The sequence below is a fragment of the Cebus imitator genome, unplaced genomic scaffold (genome assembly GCF_001604975.1).
Source record: "Cebus imitator isolate Cc_AM_T3 unplaced genomic scaffold, Cebus_imitator-1.0 Scaffold149, whole genome shotgun sequence".
In the NCBI taxonomy this organism is placed as follows: Eukaryota; Metazoa; Chordata; class Mammalia; order Primates; family Cebidae; genus Cebus; species Cebus imitator.
Genome location: NW_016107464.1, coordinates 3,429,352 through 3,451,822, shown reverse-complemented (window position 1 = coordinate 3,451,822; position 22,471 = coordinate 3,429,352). Strand labels below are relative to the sequence as shown.

The window sequence follows — 22,471 nt, the reverse complement described above, 5'->3', positions numbered from 1 at the left end:
GGGACTGCTGAGGTTGCAGGTATACTACTAAAGATCTTTTGAGATTTCCAAACAAACTTTGTTAGTTTTAACAATATCTAAAAATAAGAAATAAGTACCCACATTATACTATAAAGATTAAATTTTTTCCTTTTAATCAAAATATATATATATATATATATGTGATATATCTAAAAGAAGGGAAAGAAAAGATTCCCTTTGCTTAATCCTGCTTTAGAAATTTGCTTCACAAACTTATCTCCTATGTTTAAATAATCCTAACGTCATTTAAAAATTTGACAAAATGAAGGCTCTTCACTGCTGATGTTAACCTAACTGGTGGCACAATCACAGAGTTGAACCACAATCGAGCTGAACTCCTCTGACTACCCAGTAAAGAACTATACACGAAAGTCAGTTTAATAACCAACATGGTTTGAAAATTAGATGACCTGTGGTTCAACCACTTACATTTCTTCTGTTAAATCTGATAATACAGAAAACTTCCCAAACCGAATCGTTTCAAACAGAAAAATAAAGAGATTAATACAACCTTAAAACGTCATGGTATTAAGAGCACAAATATTCCACAACCAAGTACCTGATGGATCTCTACCACTCATCTATCCAGAAACTTTTTAAATTGAATATTTTGAACTTTTATGGAAGCATTTCATTCATACAAGAACCAATAATACCACCCTAAAGTATGATTACAGAACACATTTACAGCAATATTTAAGTTATATTTAATCTCCCACAAAATTTTATCATTTTTTAAGCAAACCAAAAGGGCTGAGGTGTTAAATGAAGAGCAAAATACTCGATTATATGGGAGTAAGGTTGTCTTTCAAGTTCTTATCAGAATAAATTTTTATTAACAATTAAAATCCTCCTTAAAAGTAAGAAATGATGCTATTTCTAAACAAAACCATTGACAAAAGTTCATTTATGTTTAAATCAGACCATTTAATACTAAAAACTGGCTAGTGCAGGATTAAGGTGTAACTTACAGGATTGATTGTGGTTGTACATCTTCCCTTTAAAGAAAATCTCCTTTCTTTAGTGAAATTAATTTGGATTACGTTAGCAATCTCATTTATTAGTCATAACCAGTCTACTTCCTATCTTTAGAATTTCTCATTCACTATAAATATGGAAAAAGTACTAGAAAGTTTTCAAGAGCTGGAGCTTTCCCTCCCTAGAACAGACAATTCTGTTGCAAGCACTACTTAGTTACAAAATAAATATGACTTAAGGGAACTGCCAATAAAAATATTTTCCCTTAATAAATACCTCATAAACTACTTAATATCTATTCTCTCACACTGAGGCAGTTATAACTGTAAATTTAAGCAAAATCGAGGCAGGGGAAGGTCAAATGATTTTCACCATCACAGAGTTACGCGTCTTCCCTTTAAATGTGTTTGCAAAACACGAGAATAAGAACAGATATTCTCAAGTCCACCATAAACTAATTTTCAAAACTGACAAAAGTTGGAATTCTAAGATAAGAATTTGTTACAGAAATAAAAGCTATATATTTAGCAGACAAGAATCACCTTAAAGTAACTATTACATTTAGAATCTATACTACAGACATAATTCTTAACGAATGCTGTTAGATCAAGATTCAAACTAAAAAGCAAGTCAAATATATTTCTTTAGGTATTCTTAAGCATATGATTTATAAAGAAAATGTGACATAATACATGGTGGATGCCCAATTAAAATATTTATTTATTCATTATTTACAGAATCAACAACAATCCTGCAAGTAACTCAGAATTCCAAAAGCTTAACCTGCCAGTATCTGTAATTTATAACAAAACAAAGATAAATAATAATGAAGAGACTTAAAACATTAGGCTGAAAAACTTCCATTAAGTCAATACTTTTGCTTCATTAATAAGTCTTAACCACAAGGAAGCATTTTAAGAGTTTAATAAATTACTTTGAAATTAAATTTAGTAAAGTCTTAAAAACAGGATCTCCTACTCACAGAATATGAATTATCTGAATAGCCTCTGCTCTAAGAAGGAGAAATAATAATTAAATGTTCTCCATTCTGTACTTCTTTGGAAAAAAGTTTTACTGTCTAATCATATACAGCTCACATCAAATTTACTTTCTGACCATAAAAATACACTATCTATATAAGTTATACTTATCTTCTTAGAGAATTGGTCACTACAGGCAACAGATCATTTTTATAATAAACAAAAGCTACAAGAAAATTATACAGAAACACTCTTCACTTAAAAAGACACCAGGATTCAAGCTCTTCTGACAAGGAAGAAAATGCTGCCCATCTAATTTTATGCTTTTCCATTCTAAAAAAAAAAAAAAAAAAACACAAACCTGTAGGTAAGGTAAGCAACATTTTAATGGCAACTAAATGAAGTCATTAGTCCAATAAATACATATCATGGTATTTCTTTTTAAGCAGTTTCCAATGAATTAAGTATATCTTACATGAAAACCAAATCAGTTACTAAAAGAAATGTATTTTTTAAATGTAAAATTTAATTCTCTCCCTGGGTACTTAACACTGTTGAAAAGAAAACTACTGTAAATGAATTTAGATTAAAAGTCACAAATAAACTTTGGAAGACTGCATATCTAAGTTGCTGATCTACAGTGAAATCACAGAAATTAGTGACATACAATATCAATATTCCAAAATGTTATTAAAATCCAACCCAAGGCTGCATGGGATTTCTGGGGTTTCTAATGAGATTTTCAGTCTGCTGAACAATGGCCATAAAAAAGCTTTCTTCAAACTTCACTCCAATAACAAGAAAAGCTGAAACTGAACATTTTTATTTCTTCTCTCCCTATGACAACTTCACTTCACCATGAAACACTGAATAACACAGCTCAAGTCATTATGCTAATTAGAAATTTAAAAAAAAGATGCCCTTACAATAGTTAAGTGTAAGGTAACAACTAAAGACACAGTTCAAAAGCAGCTTTAGGAATTATGCAGTGCAGGCTTACAAAAGCTGAAAACATAAGAGAGGGAATGAACTCCTTGATGCTCTTGATGACTGAAATTCTAGCATGTGGCCATTTTTTAATTATAAGGCAGAAATTAAACTATACATTAATGAGAAGTATGTCACATGGAAATACACTCATGGCCTGTCAGGGTACAAAATGTCTCAAGAAACTATTGAAATTAAGATGATGAATGCAAAAGAGGGGAAAAGCACCACCTTAATGATCTGAGAAGTTACTGAAGGCAGTTTAATGTATTGTTTCCAAACTAACAAAATAATGATCCTTTCTTACATTAAAAGATTATAAGGAAGAACAAGAACTATGAAGAGCAAAAGTTGTATCTTAAGACATGTTCTTCTTTGAACAGTCCTGCACAAAACACTTTTAACAGCTGGTCATGTCCTTTGACTAACCTCTGGTCCAATTATATTTTAAAAGAAAAGAAAAAGGAAGTATGCATGCAAAAAAAAGGCAGAAAGCAATGGAATAAAATTATGACTAAGAAATCTTCCAACAGTATTCTGAACATAGACAGAACATACATAATCCTTTCTCATTTAGGCAGAAGTGGATTCTAAAAAGGTATACTATTAAAACATTTAATCACATCCAGCCACATATAAACATAAATGGTATATACAGTCTTAAGTTTCTACTAAGGGCTTTACCTTCTATTTTTAGCTACATTTAACCTGAACTTTAGGTCCTACCCATTTTTCAAAACTCAATTCAAAGGACTCCTTTTCAACTGAGACTTGTACTTTGCCTATCCACTTTTTAATCTTTTTAAAAAAATCTACTACATTCACCTGGAATGTTTATGTATTCTGCTAGGGCATCTCATATATTTGCAGAAATGCATTTAACTCTGGTTTTATAATGAACTTTCCATACTGTCGTGCATTTTAGGATTTCTAAAGGCAAAAAAGTACATGGCAATTTTTGAATCCCAGTACCTTAATGGTACAGTGGCCTGTACATTGTAAGCACCCAGTATAAGTAGTATCTGGAAAGATTTTAAGTTTTCAGAATTAAGTTTAACGTCAGAAACTAGCAGATCATAAAATAACGCCAAATTAAATTTATTTAAAGATAGCACCATATTAGAGACATGTTGTTCGAAAGCAACTTGGAGCCAGGCTCGGTGGCTCATGCCTATAAGCACAACGTTTTGGGAGGCAAAGGTAGGAGCTTGAGCTCAGGAGTTCAGGATAAGCCGAGGCAACTGTCTACAAAACAAAACAAAAAAACAAAACTCAAATTGGGCCAGGGGCAGTGGCCCACACTTGTAAATCCCGGCACTTTGGGAGGCTGAGGCGGGCGGCTCACTTGACCCAAAAGTTTAATACCAGCAACATGGCGAACACGTGCAACATGGTGAAACTCCATCTAACTCCATACAAAAAATCAGCAGGGCCTAGTGGCCCACACCTATAGTCCCAGCTACCTAGGAGGCTGACGTAGGAGGATCACCTCAGTCCGGGAGGTCCAAGTCTACAGTAAGCCACGACTGCAATACTGTACTCCTGCCTGGGCGAGAGGGAGACCAGAGAGAGAGAGATTGGAGGGGACCGGGGCAGAGAGAGACACCCTGTCTGGCGGGGAAAAAAAAAAAAAGAAAGCTATAAGCGCCCCCCACCAAAAAAGGAAAGCTATAAGCCCATGTTTGCCACAATGATCATGAACCTATCATGTAACTATGAAAACTTTTTATCAAAATATTTTCCTATGACATTAAGCCTACCCAATCTCATTTTTCTTTATAACTTTAACAAAATAAAATGTATTTTTTAACCAATAAAGAAATTAAGTTACCCAAAGTCAAAGCTAGCCAACTGCACAGTTATATGAGACCCAGTAACAACCACTAATTGAGAACCTATAACCAACCATTACACCTCATTCAGAAGTAACCTTTTAAACTGAGACCCGAAAGATGAATAGATATATCAGCCAGGCAAGGTAGAAGCTAATCCACACAGGAAAACAAAAACAAACAAAAAAATGCATATGTAAAGACCAAAATCAAATAAAATGATATATTAGAAAACCTAAAATTCAAATAGGTAACCCACTCTATTCAAATTTTAATTGGATATCTAGTCTTGGTTGAGTGCCTAATAAATGCCAGGAATTCAGTAATGGCCTCTAGATGAGTTCTTCATCCTTTGAAATTATATCCAAAACTTCTGTGTGTTCAGTTTTCAGAGAAAAAGAGATTTAACAAAAAATAGTTAAGACTTTCTGCCATAAGCTGAAGTCATAATTTCACTTCTATTTCAAAAGCCATTTACCTTAATCAAGCCATTATTTCACTTTAAATAATACTATGTAAAGAAGTCTACACACAAAGGCAGAGCTGCAATTAAATGTACCTAAGGCAAATTAAATAAATAAATAAATTTACCTATGATGTATTAGGTATACCCTATGTGCCAAATGCTGACAAACTAAAGGGTGTGTGCTAAATTATACATACCGAAGGAGCTCTACATTAACACAATTCTACATCATAACAGTCATAAACCAGGAACTAATATGGCCTCTTCAACTCTTAAAAATAGCATATTCGCCAGGTGTGGTGGCTCACGTCTGTAATTCCAACACTTTGGGAGGCTGAAGCAGGCGGATCACAAGTTCGGGAGATCAAGACCATCCTGGCCAACATGGTGAAACCCTGTCTCTACCAAAAATACAAAAAAAAATTAGCTGGGTGTGGTGGCGCACACCCAGCTACTCAGGAGGCTGAGACAAGAGAATTGCTTGAATCCAGGAGGTAGAGGTTGCAGTGAGCTAAGATTGTGCCACTGCATTACAGCCTGGGCAACAGTGCAAGACTCCATCTCAAAAAAAAAAAAAAAAAAAAAGCATATTCTTCCTTTTGCAGGAGCCATTTTCTTTTTAAAACCTGAGCCTATTACTTTTTTGCTAAACCTAAGTATTTCAAAATTACCAAATGATTAAAAAAAAAAATTACAACCAGGAATAAGAACACAGTATGCTTCTGAAAGTGAAATTAGACTATTATTTATTCATTTAAAATATATTTTAAGCCAAGCGTAGTGGCTCAAGCCTGTAATCCCAGCACTTTGGGAGGCCGAGGCGGGTGGATCATGAGGTCAAGAGATCGAGACCATCCTGGTCAACATGGTGAAACCCCGTCTCTACTAAAACTACAAAACATTAGCTGGGCATGGTGGTGCGTGCCTGTAATCCCAGCTACTCAGAAGGTTGAGGCAGGAGAATTGCCTGAACCCGGGAGGCGGAGGATGCGGTGAGCCGAGATCACGCCATGCACTCCAGCCTGGGTAACAAGAGCGAAACTCCGTCTCAAAAAAAAAAAAAAAAAAAAAAATATATATATATATATATATATACATATACATATTAAGACTGTAACAAGTACGTTATTCATCAACTATTTTAAATTACTATTCATTCACTTTCAAAAAGTATTTATTACATGCCTAATGTGCCCAGCTCAGATTAGTGTAGAGGATACAAAAATAGTCCATAGTCCTAGAAATGAGAATTATTATTAAATATCTTTACACGGTACTATGGATTGATCTCCAGGATATAGAGCTAAGAGAAAAAAATAAGGTTAGAGAAGGGAGTAGATAGTATGCCACTATTTATTAAGAAAGAGGGAACGAGCATACAAAGATATACATATATTAAGCAAATATAAGGACAAACCAACAATTTTCTCTTAATGGTTATTGATAAGGGGAAGGACAGGAACAGGATGGAGACTGGACAGAAGGTTTGCCTTCTCTGAATAGATTTTATCATGTTTTGCTGATTTGAACTTGGAATCTTATAAACATTTTACTTGATTATAAAAGAAAATCAAATTTTTAAAACATAATTCTAAAAACTAACATATCAAAAGCAAAGTGAAACAAATGAATCTGCGCATCAAGCTGATGATGTAACAACAGAGAGAAAACCTGAATTCAATCAAGCTTCTAGATCTAACTACCAATTCACAGGAAAGACAGAAGACAGTAGAACATGTTAAGCAATACTACAAAATTCAGACCATAGGAAATTCTAGATGACAAAGAATCTAAGTAGTACAACAAATTACAAGAAATTTAAAAAAGGAAGAGATTAAGGGGAACCTATACATTAAAGGACACTTAAGTTATCAATCAATTACAGTACATAGATCAGATCAAATGCAAATCATCTGTAAGGAAAAAAATTAGGAGTCAATGTAGGAAATCTGAACACTGGTTGGGTGTGCGATGATGAAAGAATTACTGGGAATTTATGATATTTTGATTTAAAATTTATATATTTTTAAATATATATTTTTACATTTCAGCCAGGCATGATGGCTCACACCTTTAATACCAGCACTTTGGGAGGCCAAGGCGGGTGGATCACCTGAGACCAGGAACTCAAGACCAGACTGGCCAACATGGTGAAATCCCAACTCTACTAAAAATACAAAAATTAGCCAGGCATGGTGGTGCACACCTGTAATCCCAGCTACTCGGAAAGCTGAGGCAGGAGAATCACTTGAACCAGGGAGGCAGAGGTTGCAGTGAGCAGAGATCACGCCACTGCACTCCAGGCTGGGTGACACAGCGAGACTCTATCTCAGGAAAAAAATAAAAATTTTAAAATTTTAAAAAATCAAAAATAAAAATACAAAATTAGCCAGGCATGGTGGCAGGTGCCTGCAGTCGCACCTATTCGGGAAGCTGAGGTGGAAGAATTGCTTGAACCCCAGTGGCAGAGGTTGCAGTGAGCCAAGACTGCGCCACTGCAATCCACCCTGGAAGAACAAGATTATATCTCAAAAAAAAAAAAAAAAAAGAAAAGAAAAAAGAAAATATTCCAGACCAAAAAAACCGCATCCCTACTGAACATGTACATTTTCCTCCTCATTATTATTCCTTAAATATAGTATAACAGTTATTTACATGATATTTATATTGTATTGGGTATTTTAAGTAGTCTAGAGATGATTTAAAGCAAGCTTGTCCAACTCACAGCCAAGAAGGCTTTGAATGTGGGCCAACACAAATTTGTAAACTTTCTTAAAACAATATGAGATTTTTTTGGTAATTTTTTTTAGCTTATCAGCTACTGTCAGTATTATTGTCTTTTATGTGTGGCCCAAGACAATTCTTCCAATGTGGCCCAGGGAAGCCAAAAGATTGGACATCTCAGATTTAAAGTATATGGGAGGATGTACATAGGTTATATGTAAATACTCTACAATTTTTTATCAGGGATTTGAGCATTCATAGATTTTGGTATCCATGAGAAATCCTAGAACAAATCCCCCATAGATACTAAGGGACAAATATGTGTGCACGTTTTTGTATACAAATGTGTATACAAACACACACACACACGATGTATATACACACACATACATACATATATGAATGATGAAATGATGTCTCATTAGCTTCAAAATAACACAGGGTTATAGATAGGGAAGATAAGTCATAAATTTGTAACTGCTGAAGTTAGTTTATGGGACACTGAAGTAACATTTTATTTTTGTATATTTTTCTACTTCCACAATAAAAAATGTACAAGAAAGAGCTAGCAGTTACTCCTAGAACTAACAATATTCCTTCTCTAACCAGGCAAGTAAGTAGCTAATTATTCTGTCATTATTGTCACATGTTATCATTTGGTTGTCTTACATAACAATCCTTTTCAAACTTGAGATCCCCCACACAAATTACTAAACATGCTGACTTCCTTGGGTGCATCTTTTCTTCCACCAGGAGGTCTGCCTTTCTAATATATGAGAATTACAAGTCACTCCTGCTGGGGATAATAAAAGAAAGTAAAGGGCAGGAATCAAAAAGGAAAACAAACGATAGAACATGCATAGTTTTCATAAAGAAGGCTTAGGAAAGAGTAAAGGAAAGGAAGAGAGGCTCAGGCCTTAGAAATAAACTCCTCCATCCCTGAGTAGAGAGAGCTGAAAGCCATATGCAATAGGAATTGAAGGCCTATGTTTTGGCATGAACTTATTACAGGCAAAGCCACCAACATATATCTATACATACTAAGGAAGGCTAGACTGTTAAGTGTCACATATATATGGTCTCAAAGGAGCCTCAGGAAGCTCACAAAATCAGAAAAGTGTTGAACATTTAAAGGAAGAATACAAAGGAAAAAAAAATGTCTCTGAGTTGTATATTACCTGTCAGTAAAGCAAAACAAATGTGTAAGCCCATTATACTTTTTAATATAATAATGTCTCACTGCAATTAAAGAGGGGAGTCTGAAGTTTCCACAGAAAAAGAGGTAGTGCTGTACTCAAGTTTACTACAAATTTAGTAACAGTATATGTAAAATATGTATGTATTTATACAGTCTTTCACAGGCTTATGAACTATCTCAAATTCACTAATTCTAAAGTTTTAAGTTTCAACCACTTATATCACCAGAATTCTGAGACTTAATTCGTATGGTTAAGAGATTTCCAAGCTGTTTTCACACCTGTAGTCCCAGCTACTCTGAAGGCTAAGTGGGAGGACCACATAAGCCCAGGGGTTCCAGACTAGCCTTGCTCTATTTGAAGGACATGATCCCATTGCTTAAAAAAAAAAAACAGAATTCCATAAATTACTTGGCTTCTTATATTCTGTCTCTTTAGTGAAACACTACGGCACTTAAGGCTAAAACTTATGTTTCTTTTGTTTTTTTTTGAGACAGAGTCTCATTCCATTGCCCAGGCTGGAGGGCAATGCCATGACCTCTGCTCACTGCAACCTCCACCTCCCAGTTCCAGCAGTTCTCCTGCCTTAGCCTCCCAAGTAGTTGGGATTACAGGCTCTCGCCACCATGCCCACCTAATTTTTTTATTTTTAGTAGAGACAGGGTTAAGCCCAGTTAATTTTTTTATTTTTAGTAGAGTCAGGGTTTTGCCATGTTGGCCAGTCTGGTCTCGACTCCTGACCTCAGGTGATCCATCCACCTGGACCTCCCAAAGTGCTGGGATTACAGGGGTGAGCCACTGCACCCAGCCTAAAACTTAAGTCTTTTACCACTGTAAGACCAGTACTACTTCAGTACTACTTATACCCTACATAGAGAAGATGCTCAATAAATGTTTGATGATTTAGCAATTAATGAGACAGGAGGTAATATATGTGTCAAGAAATTCTTCAAAATATTGTAAGTAGGTTTATGAGTATGAAAAAGACCCACCCTCAAGGAGCCTGTAATCTTGTCTTTTATACTATACTGCAGTTTTCAATATGCCATAATTCTGGGAGATATTTTGGTTTTTTCTTCAGAGTTCGGTCAAGGAAACAGAACACAAAATAGTTATGGATGCTGTTTAACAACAGGCATTTTGTTCCGGGTGTGGTGGCTCACGCCTGTAATCCCAGCACCTTGGGAGGCCAAGTGGATCACAAGGTCAAGAGATCGAGACCATCCTGGCCAACATGGTGAAACCCCGTCTGTACTAAAAATACAAAAAATTGGCTGGGTGTGGTGGTGCGTGCCTGTAGTCCCAGCTACTCAGGAGGCTGAGGCAGAATTGTTTGAAACCAGAAAACGGAAGTTGCAGTGAGCCAGGATCGCGCCACTGCACTCCAGCCTGGCGATAGAGCAAGACTGTCTCAAAAAAACAAAAACAAAAACAAAAACAAAACAGGCATTTAAAAAGTACTTGAGATTTTCTCTACACTTTCACAGAAATGAAAAAAAAAATCTTCTCTCTAAAGATTATGTGAACTGATCTATCCCTAGATATTTTTATGAAAGGGATAATGATTAGAGAGTAACAGCACACTTATATGGGAATCAGTACTGAATATATTGCTTATTAATTTAAAAGAAATAGTATTACAGCATCAGTGGATCAAGGAAATAAGAGAGTATATTTGAGTATTTGTAAGAGTTTGTAAGAGCCAAGTAAATTAATTTTCAAAAATGCAGAATTTAATTATATTTAGCTAAAACAAAAAAAAAAAACCAAATCCGAAGTTCTCTCTACTTTCTCATCACCATCATTTGCCAAACATGGCACATTTCAATTTCTTCACTAAAGCCAGCACCTAATTCATGTTTTTCCCAACCTATTCACGTCATGCCATCAACTTCAGCATGTCTAGTAGATTCTCTAGCGCAAACAGAAGACAGCAGGGAGTTGTTTCAAAGGAAAGATAAGCCTTTTTTCAACTTATCAACCTTTCTTTTCAGTATGTTAAATGTGAAACAGTAAGATATCCAAATGGAAATATTCAGTAGGTATACACCGGGAATTTGAAATCAACAAAATGGTTAAGGAGATGACAATCTGATGACCACAAATACAGAAGTGACTAATGAAACTAAGTATAATCTCAGGAAAAAGGTAATTTAGAGAAAGAATAAGCTGAATGCTTATTTTGGCCTTCTATAATCTTACACGTAACCCTAGATCACTTTGCTTCTGTCATCTTGCTCCGAGCTGACAAGTAATACTGGAAATTTATGGAATACTTCAAAGTCAGTTCATTACAAGTTCATATCATTTTAATTTTGACTGAATACTACTTCTAAGCAATCTTTTGTTCTCTTATTGTTGATTCATTAGAGTGCAATTATTTCCAACTTAAGAACTTTTAGCCTCCTGGGAAACAGAATTAGTAACTTTAATGGGTACCAAGAGCAATGCATTATAAACACTATTTCTCACATATTAATGTTGTGCATTATAAACACTATCAATGCATTATAAACACTATTTCTCACATATCAATGTTGTAGTTCATAAAATACAAAGTCACTGAAGAGTAGTAGCTTCTTTCTAATACGAATTTTCTCAACTGAATACAAAATCGTAACTACAATCATGGGGTGGTCCACAAGTTGTTCTGAAGTTAAACAGGTTATCAACTTTAAAATACTGGTAGCCACTGCCTGAAAGTATTTCCCACAGCTCTGGAAATGTTTAAATTAAACATTCTAAGCTTCCAATTATCCCCTACCTTCTCCTACTTCTGCTTTCATTTTCCCAAGAAAATCAAACATATCCTCATATGTTCTCTCATCTACCTCAATCCATCTGAATTTATTCTTTCTTCTCTACCTCTATAAATATTTGATGATTTAGCAATTACTGGTGTCCTGGTGTCTCTCTTCCTTCTTAGGAATAATACTACAACACATACACCTATCCAATCTCTAACCCGGCCCCCAACCCAATCCAATCCATCAAGCAAGTATAGACTCTCCTTCCCAAGTTTCTTTCTACCTAAAACCATCATCAGATCTTACCTAAACAGAAAAACTTTACTTGATTCCATTCTATGCCCTAACTACTATTCTCTCTCTGTTTTGCTGTCAAGTTCACAGGGTTAGCAACCTACAACCTGAGCCAGCCACCCATTTTTGTAAGTAGGGCTTTATTGAGAACAGCCACCCCATTTCTATAGGTATTATCTAAGGCTGCTTTCCCACAAGGGCTGAGCTGAGTAGAAAAAGGCTTCTTAAAAAAACATTTGCCAATCCTAGGGGCTCCAAGCATGATCTACATTCAATGCCATCGTTTCTGGGGAAGCAGGGTGCCATTAAAGATTTTTGGAGGCCGGAAGTGGTGGCTCACGCCTGTAATCCAAGCACTGGGAGGCTAAGGCAGGCAGATCACCTGAGGTCAGGAGTTCAAGACCAGCCTGACCAACATGGTGAAACTCCATCTTAAAAAAAAAGATTTTTGGAGCAGGCCAGGCGGGGTGGCTCACGCCTGTAATCCAAGCACTTTGGAGGCGTAGGCAGGTGGATCACCTGCGGTCGGAAGCTCAAGACCAGCCTGACCAACATGGTGAAACCCCGTCTTCTTTTAAAAAAATAAATGATAAATAAATAAATAATATTTTTGGAGCAGCAATAAAGTACTATGAGTAAAAGAATATTTCAATACCAGTTTTAACAAATGTATAGGGCAGATATAAAAGAAGACTACTTAGGAAACTAGTGCAAGAGACTGGGCATTAGGCATAAAGGCAGGGAAATGAAAAAACGAACTTCTTCAAGATATAAGCATTAAGACTAGAGAACTACATGTCGCAGAGATAAAACTAACACCAAAGTTTTAATCCTTGATGATCTAGCTCTCAAAATTTGCATTCTCTCCTATAACCTGCCCTAGACTTACAAGTCTTTGTTATTTTCCTGTCTTTCTGGAGTACCTAAAATCCTAATCCTAACACTAATTATATATATTCTGTGTGCCAGGCATTCCCCATGCTTGCCATCTAACTCCTTGGTAAGCAAATCCCATAGGAAAAGACAGTCTCAACAGAGTTGGCTGAATGAGTGCACAGGGCTAATGTCAGAGGTAGATGAAGTACTCACCTGTGGCACCAAGCAGTGGTGGGGGGGGGGGGGGGGGGAGTAAGATTTCAGGTGCAAAGCTAACTCTAGCCAAACAGGAAGAAGCAGAGTGTCTTTGGTATTCTGACACACTCTTTCTGATGTTCAGACAGACCACCATTAGAGTGGCTACCAGTAATAGAGTTGCATGAGAAACAAGCCAAAAAACACCACCAAAAAGTGAAGAATTAAATGGAGCAGACCCTATTGGTCTTTTGTCTAGGAAAAGCAGTCCTCTTTATGAAAGATGATACTACTTTCAAAATGGCCAGTGATACTAACCTTCGGCAACAGAGTTTTCACATCCCACGAGGTTGAGAAGGATATCATCATCTTTATCATCTACTTCACATCCCAGCAGCATCCAGCTTTCCACATCATCACCTTCTGAAATGGTGCTCTCTTCCTCTTCACTTGAACTGACCTCTATAATCATGACCTCTCGGATTATATGTGATCGCTCTTCAGGTTTAGGCTTCTCAATATCACTCTTGCATTTCTTATCAACCAGCTCATTAGACTGAAGAGAAGCAGAGGGACTATGGGCATTTTCTTGTGCTTGAACTCCAACATTCTTTCCTTTACATCTATAAATACTATCTTCATCAGACAAAGTGATGACCTCTGACCCATCTGACAGCTGGATGACTTCACTATCTGAAACGACAATTAGCTTCTTATGATTTGGTTTACTATTCGAAGATTCCGAATTCCCAGGGTTCTTTTCTTCATGTTCTTCCTCCCTGATGACATCATCAAGATCTTGGGCATAATGAATTTGACTATAGAGCTGAAATTCCACCTCACTATCAACACTCAGTTCACTAGACGACTCGTCTCGATAAAGAGCATCTTCATATGCTTCTACAGTCTCGTAGCCACCAAACATCATCAAAAATCAGTAAACTTGATGCTGCAAAAGAGAAAGTTGTACACAGAATATATTTTAAAAGTGCAGATTATGACAGTTTAGGGAACAATACCACACGTTAGTGACAACTGCTAATATGAAGGCCATCACTATTCTCAGACATATTAAAATCCCTTTTTTCCCAAGGATTTCTAAGTCCTATTAGGACACACTCCTGTAAGTCCCACCACTCCCTAATGAGAACTACTACTGACAAACTGAGTTATAGTTATTGATGGAAACAGTCAACATTTTTAGAAATGCTTTCTTCAGTGATTTCATCATGCAAACTTCATAAAATGATTTTCACAAACCTAGATGGTGTAGCCTACTACACAACTAGGCTATCTGGTATGGTCTATTGCTTCTAGGATACAAACTAGTACAGCATGTTACTGTACCGAATATTGTAACTAACTGTAATACAAAAGTATTTGTGTATCTAAATATACAAAAGACACAGTAAAAATTGCATACAAATCCTATGGGAACACAGTCATACAGTCCGTCTCTAACCAAAATGCTATTATGTAACACATGATTATATAATATTTCACAGGCATATTGTAAATGAAAAACTAGATGAGATCTACTGCATGACACAAAACACTTGCTTTCCAAAATGTTAAAACTCACAAGACTTAAAGCAGCTCTCACTATCCCATCCATTCTTCATCTTTTCCGTGGTTCTGGTTCTACGGCCCATATTTTCAAGTATATATTCTCATTGAGGAATATTTCAATTATGACTAAAATCCATAACAGGAAACAATTTTATTTACTGTTTGGGTGTAAATGTATATTCTCAATAAACAAATTAATCTTATGCTCTCTGTTCATTGGCCAAAAAAAATAAATAAAAATGCCTGAGCTGGCACAGCGGCTCATTCCTATAATCCCAGCATTTTTGGAGGCCAAGGCAGGAGGATCACTTTGAGGTCAGAAGAAATTGAGAACAGCCTAGGAAACACAGTAAGACCCCCAATCTCCACAAAAATAGAAAATAAAAACTTAGCCAGGCATGGTAGTACAAACCCGTAATCCCAGCTACTCAAGAGATTGAGGTGGGAGAACCCCTTGACCTCAGGAGTTCAAAGTTACAGTAAGTTACCATACTTCAACCTGGGTAACAAAGCAAGAGCCCAATACAAAAATAAAACAAGGGCAGGTGGGTGCTGCGGCTCATACCTGTAATCCCAGGACTTTGGGAGTCCAAAGCAGATGGATCACTTGAGGTCATGAGTTCAAGACCACCCTAGCCAACATAGTGAAACCACATCTTTGCTAAAAATATAAAAATTAGCTGGGTATGGTACTGTGCACCTATAATCCCAGCTACTCAGGAGGCTGAGGCATAAGAATAGTTTGAACCCGGAAGGCAGAGGCTGCAGTGAGCTGAGATCATGCCACTGCACTTCACCCTGGGCTACAGAGCCAGACTCTATCTAAAAACTCTGTGCTAGTTATAAATATGTACATAAATACAAACTTAATAATGAGCTAATATTGAGACAAAACTCCCAACTTTGATAATAAATGCCTAAAGTGAAATACTTTCTACTGTGAGCATATTAAATCTTCCTCGCCCTTCATCTTTTAAACTCGGCTCAAAATCACTCCCCACCAGACTAAATTAAATGCCCCTTTTATAGGCTTCCATACGCCCTTTACATGTCAAAACACACATTTCTAACTACTTATTCAATATGAATCTCCAAGAAACACAGGTCAGAAACCCCAGGAGGACAGGAACTATATGCACTCTGCTAAACAATGAATCACCAAAGCCAAGCAAGGTTAACTGGCATTTTGGGGGCCATCTACAAACGTTGGTTGAATTCATACATGAATAAATGAATTACACCATTGGACATTTGTTCTTCAGTCCTGATAAATCTAGCATGTGCTTAAAATACAGAAATTGTGATGAGATAAATTTCTGTTGTCTTTTAACTACTCCAAAGTCTTAAATTTTACCATCAGCAACCAAAACTCTACATAGTAGATGTTTCCATTAGGTAGTGATGGACTACTGACTAAAATGAGAGCTCTGCAAAAATACGCATGTGTCCAAAATCAGGGACAGCCCAAAAAGCAATAACAATGCCAATGTATTCTTTTTTCAACTTCTAGCTATACACATAAAATTAAAATAGTCGTTTACTTAGTCTCCCAAATTTCTGCCCAAAATGTCAGGGTATGGTGATGGTAGTTCTGATAACAGAACCAGCTTAATTCCAAGAAACAAATGGACAAGAGCCAAAAACGTACTACATTCCTACTGCAGTTGTTTGTTTTGCAGAATAAATAAACCAACCTGTAATGCTTTTCTTCTCAGAGGTATCCTGTTCCTACCTGTGCCCTTGTTGCACTGTCCTTCCTATGCTGTTACTGTCACAATTGAATGTGGCTGTCTGAATAATGCTAACAGCATTTATCAGTTTATATTGAAATGTTAGCCTCAGAAGAATTCAAATAAAAGACAAATCCTTTCCTTTTTATTTAATAGGGAAATTAATTCTAAAAGAAGTCAAAGGAATTATGCCTCTTTCAAAGTCCTCACTGGATCCGTCCTGAGGATCCAGTGTGGACTTAAGATAAAACACAATTCCAGTGCAGCACAGAAAAAATTAAAGAGCTAAATTACAGAGTCACAAATTTGTACTACTCTTGGAGCCATCCCAAAGGAAAAGGATTAAGAATAAAGCCACAGGCACACCTGTGAATGTATGCCAAAAATAAACCACAGAACCATAATAAAAACTGACTTCCTTGGGTCTAAGGATTTATCTCTTTCCCTGAAATGTAGAAAAATGAATTTAACAATTTAGCCCCTATGGCCTTTAAGAGGATTTTGTACCGTCTGTACTTGAAAATTGTGTTTGGCGTAACGTGCTCTCTTATTTAGGTAGCTTATGTATGCCAGGGGTCTGCCTGAGGCTGTTTTGGTTTATGTTACTGCTTTAATTACATTCAAATGAATTTACTTTTAAAAAGTGTATTCTCAGAGGACAATATATATGTTTTTTACACACATGCACACACATTCTGAACTCAGAGGCTTTCTCAGTTTTCTGATCCCTGTATATGATTCCCAAGTATACTAACTAGATAACAAAATCAGATTATCTCACACAGACTCCTCAATCTACCCATCAGGAAACTGAAGTACAAAGAGACAGGAGGCCTATCCAAGGTTACGCAGCTGGTTAAGGACACAGCAAGAAGTGCATCACATTTCTGTGATTCTCAGCCAATTGTTCATCAAAATTTTTAAATTTTCTTTTTTTCTTTCTGTTGCCCAGGCTGGAGTGCAGCTCTGCAATCTCCACTCACTGCAAGCTCCGCCTCCCAAATTCAAGCAATTCTCCTGCCCCAGCCTCCCAAGTAGCTGGGGCTATAGGCACGCCCCACCACACCCAGCTAATTTTTGAATTCTTGGAGTTTCACCATGTTGGCCAGGCAGGTCTCGGAACTCTTGGCCTCATGATCCACCTGCCTTGGCATCCCAAAGTGATGGTATTACTGAGTGGCTGTACCCAGCCCCAAATAAAATTCTCAAGTAACTTCAAATTAAGATTTTTTTTAGGCCGGGCGCGGTGGCTCAAGCCTGTAATCCCAGTACTTTGGGAGGCAGAGGCGGGTGGATCACAAGGTCAAGAGATCGAGACCATTCTGGTCAACACGGTGAAACCCCGTCTCTACTAAAAATACAAAAAATTAGCTGGGCATGGTGGCGCGTGCCTGTAATCCCAGCTACTCAGGAGGCTGAGGCAGGAGAATTGCCTGAACCCAGGAGGCGGAGGTTGCGGTGAGCTGAGATCGCGCCATTGCACTCCAGCCTGGGTAACATGAGTGAAACTCCGTCTCAAAAAAAAAAAAAAAATTTTTTTTAAAAATCCTTCCTTCATTGCGATATTTGCATTGGTTCTAATACCTAAATTTACCTCACAAATATCCATTTCACCTCCCAGCAGAGTTTAAAAACTATAAATAAGACATTTTAGGTGAAAGGAAAACACATATTTGTCAGTTTATCATCCAAGAATCTCCTATGTTAGTACTCAAAGACTTTATCAATCCCCTGACCAGAAAAGATGTTTCCTATATAAGATCCTAAAATATCATGGAAATGGAAATGAAACTTATCTACAAGTTAAAATAGCTTAACAAATATAAACCAGCTATAGAATAACTGCAAAGGCTCTTCCCATTCAAAAGAGGGAGCAGTATTCATTCACTAAATTGTTTTAAACTAGACAACTTAAGGCTTATTTATGCTTTCACAATTTACTTAGTATAATCTTTAATCAATCCTTCTGCTCCTGCTCTCAGTCTACCAACTGGTCACTCTGACTTTTCGCTCATATTTACTTCCAAAGCACCTTTAGCTTCCCTAGATGTTCCTTCTTGGTGACACAGACATCCATCTCACGCCAATTTAAATCCACAGCCTCATTTTCAGTCCAAATTGCATTGGAATGTGAGGAATACACACTACTTTCCACGTGAAATTTCTTTCTTACTCTTAGTGAGCTGCCCTGACAGTGACAGGTGAAACACAATTGACTAAGGAGTTGAAATGTCTGCCATTTTTCAAATGTGACGGCCACTCTGAACCAAATCTGACCGGGGTGGAAAATCCAAATGTGTAAAACAAAGGTCACGAAAGACAGAGCACAGTATTTCGCTGGGAAAATATCAAGCTAAATTTAGTCACATTAGCCCCAGCTGTTCTTCAGATATAGACATGATTTTTAGGAGAACTAATCCTATCTGGAAACATTTCCTTCATCTTTCCCTCAGCCCTTTTCCTTTGGCCATTCAGTTTCTCACCAGGTAACTATCATATTAATATCATCCTCAGTTGCGATCCTTCCTGAGCTTATTCTTCATTCTCAGATGCTCTTGAAAGCAATGCTAGCTGGGCGTGGTGGCTCACGCCTGTAATCCAAGCACTTTGGAGGCCAAGGCGGGCGGATCACCTGAGGTCAGGAGTTCAAGACCAGCCCGACCCCGTCTTTACAAAATAAAAAAATTAAAAAAAAAAGTAGTAATGCTAAACTGTCTCCAAAGCATAATACTTTCCTAAATATACACACAATCCATTTAAAAGTCTTTGTATGTGATTGCCTAAGCATTCAAAACAAAGTCATTTCTCTAACAGTCCTAGGAAAAAAATTTTAAAATAAAGAAAAAAAGGCCCCACAAAGTCAAGAGCTTTTGAGGGGACCTGAAAAATCATCAAATTGAACGCTCTCCTTTTATACTTGGAGAAACGGGCTCAGAGAATCTTATTCACCGAGCTAAAAAGGCCCTAATGGAGCCCCTAATTCAACCATGTAATCTCAAATAATCGTAAATTCAGCCTCACTTAGAGCTTTCTGGAGTCGCCAGCGAGTCAGTGCCTGAGCCACGGCTAGAACCCAGGCCTCCTGACTCCCAGCCACAGCTTTTCCACAGCACCAGCCGCTTCCCAAAAGTTGCAGGCAACTGTCCGCTCACAGAATGGGAGGGATAAGGGGCGCCTTAGTAAACACAGTCCAAGTCTCCTTGTTTTGCATGAGGAAAGGGACACAGCTCCCGAAATACTGGATTCCACGGCTGCAGCTGCTGCTTCTGACAGCAGAGGCGAGAGGTGGCCCAAAACTAGTTGGTCCTCAAAGACTGGACTCCCTCTCGGCGCGCCGGGAGTTCCGCGCTTCCCTGACTGGCTTCCCTCCAAGACAGGGGGGCCTTGCTTGCGGGGATGTAAAAAGGGCAGATACGCCACCCCCACCGAGACCCTGGACGCCCAGCAGCTCCTGAACCACAGCCTTAGAGCCCAGAGGGCCAGGGAGACGCGGAACCCCAGACCGGCAGCCGGGCCGCGTCGGGCGGCGCGCAGCTTAGGGGCCAAGAGTTGCGCCCCGCCACGAATGAGGGGCGGACGGGAGATGCCGAGGCCGGCGAGGGACATGTGCTAGTTCCACAGCCTGGCGGGCTAAATGGAGGGTAGGCAGGGGTCCCGGGCCGCGGGCGGCTCGGGGTCCGTCACTCACATACTCACTGCAGCGGCTGCAAACAGGAAGCGCCAACCGGGAACCAAAACGCGTAGGAGAACGGGGAGGGGCGAGGACAAATGAGGTAAGGAGGCCGCGTCCGCTCAGACCCGGGAGGAGGGCAGGCACTTCCGGGGACAACACGGCTCTCTGCACCGCCTTTCCGTCCCCGCCTACCCGTCTCGTCTGGTGTGCGCATGCGTACTGAGTGTGAACCCTTTCTCTGCCCCACCCACAACCTTTAGGTTTGCCTTCCTGGCTTTGCACCTTCCTCTTACCATCTTCTCTTGAAGCTACCTAGGCTGTGTCTATCATTTGAATGACTCGTATGAAAGAGATGCTATTTACCGGGCAAAAGCCGGAGAGTTCGTGCCCTGTACGCCCGTGAGGAAAACTACAACTCCCATGACGACACCTGCGGGATTGAGGCCGGGCTCCGCCTCTTTCTCCCGGGCGCTGGGAGGACGCCTTCCCAGCGCCACGTGGCGGGGGAGCTGGGCTGCTGGCGTGGGCGACTAGGGCCGGCGCGGCGGACTGCTTGGTCGGCAGACCTGGGCAGCTCTGGAGCGGGAAACGCCTACTTGAGAGCCCATAGCTTCAAGCTTCTCCCTTGCGCTCCCGATTTTAGGCTGATCGCTTTTATCTTTTTATCTTTATTTGGGCGCTTCCTCCCCTGTTTCTGGAATTCCAAGCAACAGATTTAATACTTTGTGAATCTTAAAGAGCTGCACTCTTGCTAAATATTGGAGTTAATGCTGATCCTTTAGAAGCCTCTGAAGGCTGCAAGATTGTGCTGGGAGCCTCTGGCTTCATTTGCCCTTCTCACACCTTATTTTAATAAAAGCTAAACCCATTTGTACAACTTTAGAAATAACGGTCGACCTAAAGGAAAAACTGAGGCAAAGTTAACATAAGCAGAGAATTTATGAGGGCCAAGTTTGATGAATACAACCTGGGAGCATCGATTCAAGTTGCCCTTAATATATGATCCAGTAAGCAGCAGTTTCAGGTGAGTTCTTTGTCTTGTGGAGCCCGAGGCTTGGATTACAGGCGTGAGGCACAACACTTACTTGTAGCGGTTACAAGTGAATTTGTTTTTGTTATTGTTGTTTGAGACGGAGCCTCGCTCTGTTGCGGGGCTGGAGTGCACTGGCAAGATCTCGGCTCACTGCAACCTCCGCCTCCCGGGTTCAAGCAATTCTCCTCCCTCAGCCTCCCCAGTAGCTGGGACTACAAGCACCTGCCACCACTCCTGGCTAATTTTTTTGTACTTTTAGTAGAAACGGGGTTTCACTCACTGTGTTAGCCACGATTTTTTTTTTCTTTTTGAGAAGGAATTTCACTCTTGTTGCCCAGGCTGAAGTGCAATGGAGACATCCCGGCTCACTGCAACCTCCGCCTCCCGGGTTGAAGGCGTTCTATTGCATCAGCCTCCCAAGTAGCTGGGGTTACAGGCATCTGCCATCACACCCAGCTAATTTTTGTATTTTTAGTTGAGACGGGTTTTCACCATGTTGGTCAGACCGGTCTTGAACTCCTGCCCTCAGTTGATCAGCCTGCCTGGGCCTCTCAAAGTGCTAGGATTACAGGCGTGAGCCACCGCGCCCGCCCACGGGTGAATTTTTGCAGGAAAAAAAGAAGAGGCTTCTGCTAAATTGCATACCAATAATTTACACTAAAAAAAACATAAGCTATCCATTGGCTACACATTGTTCTTTCTATCACAAATTCTAGGAACACGAAGATAAAGGGTGATGCAGGTACAGAGAAGAAAAGAAAAAAAATCCTTTAAACAATTGCCACTCCTTCACACATACCCCACTCCCACCTCACCCCCACATGGGATGGTGTTAACTGAGGTCCCATACTCAGGTCCCTCTGAGCCTGATAAATTTTGAATGCCTGCCTGGCTGCTGGCGCGTTGCTCTCACCTGTAATCCCAGCCGCTTGGGAGCCCAAAGTGGGAGGATGGCTTAAAGCCAAGAATTTGAGACCAGCTGGGGCAATACAACAAGAGGCTGTCTCTGCAAAAAATCAAAAAAATTAACAGGGTGGCTGGGTGCAGTAGTTCAGGCCTATAATTCCAGATAGGATACCCCTAGGCGGCCATGATGGCACACGACTATAATCCCAGCTACTCGGAAGGCTGAGGCAGGAGAATCGCTTCGACCCGAGAGTAGGAGGTTGC

At 39.0% G+C, this 22,471-nt stretch overlaps 1 protein-coding gene across 6 annotated transcripts in view; it reads right to left on the bottom strand.

The window, feature by feature from the left end:
- Nucleotides 1–20,446, bottom strand: part of ZCCHC7 (zinc finger CCHC-type containing 7) — a 232,341-nt gene extending 211,895 nt beyond the window's left edge. For 2 of the 6 annotated variants that reach the window (XM_017543194.2, XM_017543197.2), the window contains exons 1-2: nt 20,284–20,445; nt 13,615–14,245 (exon numbers count right to left, since the gene is read on the bottom strand). In XM_017543194.2, the coding sequence (XP_017398683.1) occupies nt 13,615–14,224 (610 nt within the window). In that variant the 5' untranslated portion in view covers nt 14,225–14,245; nt 20,284–20,445. Of the gene's footprint in view, nt 1–13,614; nt 14,246–14,878; nt 15,090–19,078; nt 19,150–20,283 lie in introns of those variants that run through there. The other 4 variants (XM_037743698.1, XM_037743699.1, XM_017543195.2 and 1 more) reach the window with 4 other exon arrangements.
- Between the last annotated feature and the right edge of the window lie 2,025 nt (nt 20,447–22,471).